Here is a 9215-nt window from a genome sequence, read left to right as displayed (position 1 = left end):
CATCTTCTTTCCTCAACTTTTTTACCATACATTCTCATTTCTCACAACACACATTCTTAAATGAATTTTCCTATTCTCATCGTCATTTGATGTTTAGTTTGTTCATACACCTGTACCATATCACACATATAAAATTTTATTCTATTATTAGTTATTCTATTCATTATATTTAATTACATTTATTTTTTTCTCCAACTAAACTAATTTAATCATATTCATTTCAATCCAAGGTTTGAGATATGTTCAAACATTGAAACAGTGCATATATAGTTTTATATATCAATCCTATGTATTTCACATGTAAACAAGTTATGATTAATTACATCTATATCCACATATATATATAATATTTCTTACACAACATTCAAACATTTATGTTCTCAGACATGCATAAAAAAATTTGTCACATTGGAATGCACAAGTAACTTATTAATATTGATAATAAATAATTTTTTACTCTAAAAGTTTAAATGTAATATTGCCTTATAACATAATTTTTATTTTGTAGAATCATTTGAAAATTTAATATGGATTTAAAAGTATGAATATGAAATAGAGAAAAAATATGTACTCACAATTTATAAGTTTGATATATTTTCAGTGCATCATCCATAATTCATATCTAATTATTATTGACTTTCTAAAGTTAGAAATTTAGACTAATGATTGATACATTGTGGTATCCTCAAAATAATGTGTTTGTCTATATATTTAATATCTATTTTCTATCCCAAATATGGAACAAACATAACTCATGTTATAGTCATTCTTTCATTATGTGCTTATGTGTATTCATTAATTATCTCATTATGTGCTTATATTCTTTCATTATATATATATAAATGATTAATAAAATATTTATATCTATGTCATTTCATACGTGAAATATAAGAATATTTAATCTTATTTAAAATATATACCATTATATTCAAATAAATCTATAATTCACTCAGATTCAAAAGCTCAATCAACACTTAGGGTTAAATTAGCTATTAAGTCTAGGACTAGGTAACTTATAAGCTTTACCTTGGCCGATGCTACCATTGCACAACCCTACTTATAACTGAACCTAAAGTCCTCTCTTATTTCTCCCTCAAAACCATATTCTTAAATTTTCGTTCTTCTAGATAATTTCCAAACTCAACTTTAATTCTCCCTCCCCCTTCTTCTCTTCTATTCTTTCAATTCATTTCACAAACTTATGTGAACGCTTGTGACATTATTGTTGACTTAAAGAAACTAGATGACGAGGAAGGTGGATGAATAAAATGACCTCATTGTGAAGTCATAACAGTATATTGATTGGTACTGATATCAAACAAATTAGTAATAAAAGGACTACGGTGAGCATATCCAAAATTGAAAAAACATAAGTGTAAAAAAATTGAGGTACAATATTAAAAAAAATTAAATTGATAAATCAAATTATATAATATGGTTAGTTAGTTAAGGTGAAGAGTTTGACGAATAGATTGAAGAAGGTTGTGAGTTCAAATCATAAGTTAAGGATTCGAGCCCACCCCAACAAATATACTAACATTATCTAAAACACAAATAAGTCGAACACCTTCTCCCGTTGGTGTCCGACACGTATCCGATACGTATAAGCTCAGATTCGTGAAGAATACGTGTCAGTAGTGTATTCAAAAATTAAAAAATAAATATAAATATCAAGACACGTATCAGATTCGTTTTCAATAAAATATAAGATAATATAAATTCGTTTTCCATAAAATAGGATAAGATAAATTCATTTTCAATAAACACTGACTTATTTAAAGGCCACAAAGACTCATGCTAACATAGCGTCACACTGCTTTGATCCTCTGATAGCCGATCCACCATACCGACTCTCCGATCCACAACATCACCGTCAATGAGGAGATAAAATTGATATTATTTCTGTTTCTAAGGCTAGACAATAAGCAATTTTATGAATTATTCTATTATATTTTCTAATTTTGGTACTTGGAATTTTGGAGGACAATGATTTTCATTTTCCATTATATTTTGAATATTTTTAGATATTTGATTTATACTTACAATTTTATTATATTTTATTTGTTTTTTATTATTTTATACATGTATTCGTATATTATATTTTAGAAAAAGATGTATGTCTAACATATGTACAAAGTATATAAGATTCATAGCTAACATTTTCACATAAAAATAATGAGAATATTAATTAGTAAAGGCTTTAGAGAAAATGCAATGAAAGAGCAGGAGTAAGATGAAGAAAAGCAGAATTAATATATAGATAGAAAGAAGATTGTTGAGTTCCTTGTTCCTCCATCCATCGTCACTTGTGTATAGGTAACTTGTTTGCACCTTCTCGATTTGATCGTTCCAACTTCTTTCTCTCTCTACTGCCACTAATGGCAGTGGATCAGTGCAGTGCAGGAAAAGAGATGAAGAGTTTTCATTGGGAAGGTAAAAGCCTTCCTTTGCACCAGTGCATTTCATTAACCCTTGCACCTCTCTTCTTTCGGTAACTCCAGTTACTTCACTATCTCTCTTGCCCCGCGTGCACTGTGCTGTTTCTTCTCTTCATACCTCTAACCACTAGTGTGTTACATGTAACCGTGTGAGTGTAGTTCATTATAGCTACCTGCATGAGTTAATGCTCAAATGGGTGGAAAGAAAGATTAACAAACAACACTTGTTACTACTCATTTTCCAAAGGGAAAAAAATCTATCTGTGCAGGCTTTTTACAGAGACACAACTATAGCCAAGTGGAAAAACAAAAAACAAAAAAACCTCTACTACTTGTTCATGTAACCGACTACACCAACTATACCCAACACTGTCACACTATTTAGGATTTTTCTGTAAAAAGACTGATACTTTTAGCATAAAACCCGGGAGAGCCTTGAAAGTGAAAGACAAAAACATCTTCACGAGAGAGTGAACAATAGCCTTCATAAAATACTACCTCCACTTTTTATTTATATAGATTAGTTTAACAATACTTATTTTTTCTTTATCTTTATCCTTATTTAATATTTTATTGATAGATGAAAGTATTGGACAAATTAATGACAGAAAAAGAATTTATAAAGTAGGAGAAAAAATACAACTTTGATTGACTATGCAGATAAATAACAACTGGGGTAGTACGGATAGTGAAAGAAAGATAAGGAAGGGTTTCTTTGGTTATTTATTTGAAGGTTAGTGAATGTGTAAGTGAAGAAGGGAGCAATGGAGGGTGGCAATTCAAATGGCACTTCTTGTTTGTTACCTTTTGGAGAGAACAGTAGTGGGCTATATCCAATGATGATGGTGCCTTTAGTGACTTCTCATCATGCTGGTCATCATCAAATAAATCCTCATAATCTTAATCATAATAGTAGTAACAATAATACTGATAGTACTATTAATGCTAACACTAACTGTCTCTTCCTTCCTATGCCTTCTTCTTCCACTAATGATCATCATCACAACCCAAACAGCAACAACAGTGGAAGAAACCCTTCTATCATGCTTGAGAATAACCACAACACCAGTGCCAACAACAACAGCAACACTGGAATAGGTTATTATTTCATGGAGAGTGATCACCACCACAACAACAACAATGGAAGCTCCTCCTCTTCCTCTTCTTCTGTCAAGGCCAAAATCATGGCTCATCCTCACTATCACCGTCTCTTGGCAGCTTACGTCAGTTGTCAAAAGGTGAGAAAGAAGAAACTAAAGGCTTCATTATGGCACTACTGTTTATAAAAAAAGAAGAAAAAACAGACAACTTTTGACTCCGTGAGTTAGAAGGATGCTTGAGTAATTAATTAATTTCTGCAAACTCCCTTTCCTTGGCTTGGATCTAAGTTGCGTAGAATTTGTACTATAAATTATGTAGTACTTTCTTTTGATTATAATATATTCGCAAATTATGTTCCATCGTAAGAAAGATAAAAAGAGAGTAGAGGTTGCAGAAGTCAAAACCCTATGAAACTGAGATGATAAAGACATTTCAACCAGTCTTCTGTTTTATTTTCATTTTTTTATCATTTTGTGAACCTTATCTTAGGTTGGAGCACCGCCTGAAGTGGTGGCAAGGTTAGAAGAAGCATGTGCATCGGCAGTGGCAATGGCCGGAGACACAGGTGGATCAGCATGTCTAGGTGAAGATCCAGCACTGGATCAGTTCATGGAGGCTTATTGTGAGATGCTGACCAAGTATGAACAAGAACTCTCCAAACCCTTGAAGGAAGCCATGCTCTTCCTTCAAAGGTTCGAGTGCCAGTTCAAAAATCTCACTATTTCCTCCTCTGACCTTGGTGATAATCCCTCCCTCTCTGGTTTCTTTTCAAAGTAGTATTAAAATATTCTTGAGATTTTAACCTAAAGTATTAAATATTGATTTCTTTGGCATTTGATGCTATATAATTATTTCTTATAGTCAAACAGTTTTTTTGTGGAGGGGTTTTTGATGTTACATGATTAATTGACCATCCATGCATGTCCTTGTTTTCAAGTAGGTTTTGTTAGGATTTCTAAAGAACTTGATTCTTAAATTGAAGTATTAAGTGCACATAGCACTATCTGACAGAATTTAATGTTGTTGGCTATTGAAGACAACCTTTCAGCTGGATTGAGGACCAGCAATGTATAAATTTGTATTTTTCTTTTCAGGCATTGTCAAAAATCTTTGCTAATGTTTGAGTTTCCAAGTGGTATTTATTTTGTTGGTTAAGTATCTTTGTTATAAAAGCATCGTTCTTAAATTTAAGTGGACGAAAGCTTTCAACTTCAAAAGTCATTTCAATTGCTGTTTTATTTTTCTAGTCTTTTCTTTTTACAAGAGAATTTAAATTTTATAGCAACCTCATTCTGGAACGTGTCTTTTGTTTGTTCAAAATATAGATGGTGGAGTGGTACACATATAGCTGTGATTCTCTTCTCGATGTTAGTGCATTGAATGAAGTTTTGTTGGTATCTTGTTAATTCTTCCTTTAATGTATGTGCTTGATATTGACATATTTTCAGCTACTTTTGTTTTTTTAGAAATAATTGGACTTTAACCAAGTAGCTTGTCTTTGTATTTCCCCATTTGATGTTTACAGTGATGCTCAGGTTTCCCTGGTTATGCAACCTTAATGTAATTATGTAAGGTTCTACTTGAAATGAATCCAAAGATATATAAGAATGGTAGCTCCTCCGTGAATTTATGTTTTGTAAGAAACCTAGGGATTAGGGTTTCTTCTGAACTGGTTCCTAGGAAGGGTAATTGTGAGGTTGGCACTGTTAGCTAGCTACATAAGTGTATCTCTGATTGGAAAAAACATTGTGCAGGCAAAAGAGTGGCTGAAAAAAGTTGAATTTAATTGGAGGGTTTAGTGCCTGGAGTTATTTAGGAAATAAACGAGTTGTAGGAGTAAACGTAGGAAATAAAAACTATTTAAATTATTGCACGATATTGTGGGTGAGACTCGATACATTTACCAAACTTTCCATGGAATTCTTCTTTTGATTATGAAACTTGAAATGTGATATAATTTTCTAGAGAATTCTATAAGCATGTTGCAAGAAAAATCATATAGCTTATATCTAGAGAGTTCTATCCAAATTGCATCATGATAAATATTACGTACTTGTATTGTGTATAAGCTTCATGATACTCATTTAGGTGGTGATAGTCCTATAGATAGGACTTATGAGCTGAAATGTAAATGTGTGGTAATGAAGGGTTTTCCTACTGTGTACACATATCAGCATATTTATGTCCTTCAAGCCATCAAAATACTCCCCCAACTATTGTTCTATTAAATATGTTGTTTTGTTGGATGTTCTGTCCATCTTTTATTTCTATCATCCACTATAACTAACAAGTTTGATAACATGTGAAATCAATTTTGTATCTTCGCCTAAGGGTTAGGAGCTTTAATTTCTGGGTGTGGGGGGGTCCATTAGTATATGAAATTATGGTAATGCTAAGGTTTGGACACGGATTAATAAATTCGAGATAGACATATTGCACATGAAAATTGTGTCCTCTCTTGTATTGGATGGGCACCCATTGCGCTCAATTAATACAATTTTTCCTTATAAAAAATATGGGGTATTCTAATATTAAAAGTTTAAAAGTTCTGATTTTCAAAACAATGTTTCTATTTATTGATTTCTATAAACCAGTGCCCGTAGGGCAGTTGGACCCCAAAATTATTTATAAGCCTATATAAGATATGTGGATTTGTGTATCATCACATTTCAATCCTCAAGGGAGTGAAGGGTTATGTTAGAGGGTTTAATTTGGTAGGGATACTTGGTATGTGACTAATTGTGAATTCCAATTTTTCATTGGATATCCAATTTGTTTCCTCAAGTGTCCATATGCACCTCTCTAGAGTAAAAAATGTTGGCTCAGTGCACTAGCTAGGCTTTCACCCAATCTAATCGTGTGGGTAGGATAAATGTATGCAAACTGGTTTCAAGATTTGACATACTAGGTATCAACCTTGTTACACCGAAGCTCACCCTCTATACACCACTCTGTCGTAATTAAGATGTTTGGATAATTTGTATGATTATAGGACTTGCATAACTAATTAAGTGTGTCGTCATTGCTCTGAGGGCAATATTTGACAAAATCCTTTTTCTATATGAAACTAATTTATTTGCATGTCTTTAACTGAAAATGGATCGACACTCAAATTCTACAAGACACTGATTGTTGAAAGAACTCTACGATTGAATGTGACAACCATTAACATTGGTCAAACTTTGCTGCTCTAGTATTAATGCCTAAGGTGAACATATGTTGGAATATCTTATATGTTGTCTTTGGTATATGAACTTGACCTAGCTCAGAGTGAATCAATGTGTTCCAGCTTTCAACTATGTATGGATCATAAGTAGTAATGTCTATCTCACTATAATTGATGTATATACTTTGCAAGATTCTATTTGGAGATAGAAACCAATTTAGTGGATCCAATATTCGTTTTCTTGTTTTCCAAGCTATATTTTTGTAGTTCATCATGAGTGGTATTTCATTTATAGTAGTCTCCTTTCATCCATTGTAGATTGATATATATTGTTCTTAAAATTTATAAATTTCTATATTTCTCTGAACAATCAGATTGTTCAAGATGGAGGGAATCTACCTTAGCAATTCCTTTTCTAGTTATGTATCTATTATGCATATTTTAGTGGGATTAAATAACTAATACTGTTGATAAGTTCTTCAGTTTTAATTGCTACATTGTAATTCTTCAATCACTTTGTGGCATGGCATTTATCTACTGCTTGATCTCTTTGTTATTGAAGGCTATAGAGTATGATATTTGAAATGAATAATGTCCATGAGTTCTAGACATTTATTGATTCTGAGCTTTTGAAGCAAAATAATTTGTTCCTTTTTTCTCCCATATTATAATGTCTCCCTAGGTTGTCATTTTTTGCATAAAAAGAAGTTCAAATAGGCTCAACTAGGGTCTATGTGTATTGATGAAGTAGCCATTGTTAATTATTTGGTGAAGTACAAATTCAGATACGTAGAGCTTACTTTTCTTTCTGTAACTTTATTGGGTCTGTAGAAAAAGGGAGTGTCTACTATCTCAGGGTCTAGATGCATGGGAGCCACTGTGCTGGTTGGGAATAAGGTTATATTGTTCCCGGCTCTTTATCCTATGCTGCAATTTTAGTGGTTACTTTCTATCTAATGAGTCAATAATTTCCTAATCATTGCAACTTGTACTTTTAGCCATCCTTTATTTAATCTTATTTCCCATTGCTATCAAATTTTGTCCTAATTGAACAGCAATCCTGAACAGTGGTAGCACCAATGGTTGCTAAAACTGCCACATTTACTTGCCTTATTTATTTGATAGTTGTAGTAATTCTTGATTAATTCTAGCAGATGAATGAGGAAATGCAATTTGTCCTATGATTTTGTACTTTTTGATATGTTTGATTTTTCATACTGATTGGAAAGTTTACAAGATGGCAACTTAATTACTAGTAGCAAATTATGTAAGTTTTGTCAAATTATTTGAGTTGCTTTTGTAGAGTAGGAAAAAGAGTGATGCAGGTTTTTACTTACCATGGCACTTAAATGGGGTGTGAAATGTTGTGTATTGTTAGGCTAAAGCATTTTCTATATAATAAAAAAACTATATAGTAATCATTTTTAATACTTGCATGAATTACAGTGCTTGCTTACAATAACTAATGTACTGATAATAATTGAATTATTGGGTGATATATATTTTGATCAGCTTGTAATGAAGGTAGAGAAAGGAATGGATCATATGAAGAAGATGTTGATGTAGAAAACATAATAGATCCAGAAGCAGAAGAAAGGGAATTGAAGGGTCAGCTTTTACGTAAGTATAGTGGATACTTGGGAAGTTTGAAGCAAGAATTCATGAAGAAGAGGAAAAAAGGAAAGCTACCTAAAGAAGCAAGGTTACAATTACTTGATTGGTGGAGTAGACATTACAAATGGCCTTACCCTTCTGTATGTTGCTTCTATATATTCTTAATAATTATCTTCCTATTTTCTTCATTCAAATTTATATGGAGTGCTAAATTTTATACATATAATGTGTTTAATTACAACTTGGTGCATATAAAGTTCAGTTTAACCAACTTTTATTGAATAATAGGAATCACAGAAGCTGGCTCTAGCAGAATCAACAGGTTTGGATCAGAAGCAAATAAACAACTGGTTTATTAATCAAAGGAAACGACACTGGAAACCTTCAGATGAAATGCCGTTTTATTCCAATATGGTTGATCCAAGTCACTCACAATATTACATGGATAATGTTCTTACCCATCCTTTTCCTATGGATCTGTCCAACACAATGCTCTAGAATCTATATAGTATTTGTCATCTTATACATTCTGTGTTAAAACCTTATATATAATTGTCATGTATTAGTTTATGTGTAGAGATTATTAAGCATTCTCTGATTGCTATACAATAGTCCTTGTTATTATCTCTAGTGAAGGAAATACTGAAATGTAATATTTATATGGAGTTTATAAAATATATTATATGGAGTTGCGAATAAATAAAATTCCAAGATTTCAAGCTATTTGATACGTTACTATTTTACCTTATTATATTATGTTCAAATATTTTTAAAGGGGATGTGAAGGTAGATTGCTATTGAGCCTCTCAAGTGTCCCAAGTGATTCATTATTGCATGGGTTTGACACACCCTACAATGAATTACTAATTATTATTTTTTTAAAATTTAACTTCTTA

At 32.0% G+C, this 9215-nt stretch overlaps 1 protein-coding gene across 1 annotated transcript; it reads left to right on the top strand.

Annotated features, from left to right (window-relative positions):
- On the top strand, positions 2411-9015 carry LOC109345346 (homeobox protein SBH1-like). The gene is made up of 5 exons (XM_019584296.1): positions 2411-2491; positions 3099-3676; positions 4029-4278; positions 8218-8459; positions 8608-9015. The coding sequence occupies exons 2-5, from the start codon at positions 3203-3205 to the stop codon at positions 8815-8817; spliced, it is 1176 nt and encodes a 391-aa protein (XP_019439841.1). The 5' UTR covers positions 2411-2491; positions 3099-3202; the 3' UTR covers positions 8818-9015.

This window comes from Lupinus angustifolius, chromosome LG04 (assembly GCF_001865875.1).
Source record: "Lupinus angustifolius cultivar Tanjil chromosome LG04, LupAngTanjil_v1.0, whole genome shotgun sequence".
Lineage (NCBI taxonomy): Eukaryota > Viridiplantae > Streptophyta > Magnoliopsida > Fabales > Fabaceae > Lupinus > Lupinus angustifolius.
Note: the sequence above shows the minus strand (reverse complement) of the source record. Positions and strands in the feature narration are given on the sequence as shown.

What these genes read in the sequence shown, in the direction of transcription:
- LOC109345346 (XM_019584296.1), top strand. Translation starts at nt 3,203, where the DNA reads ATGGAGGGTGGCAATTCAAATGGCACTTCTTGTTTGTTACCTTTTGGA. An exon ending in CTTACGTCAGTTGTCAAAAG is followed by an intron (nt 3,677 to 4,028) that starts GTGAGAAAGAAG and finishes ACCTTATCTTAG; the next exon opens with GTTGGAGCACCGCCTGAAGT. An exon ending in ACAAATGGCCTTACCCTTCT is followed by an intron (nt 8,460 to 8,607) that starts GTATGTTGCTTC and finishes ATTGAATAATAG; the next exon opens with GAATCACAGAAGCTGGCTCT.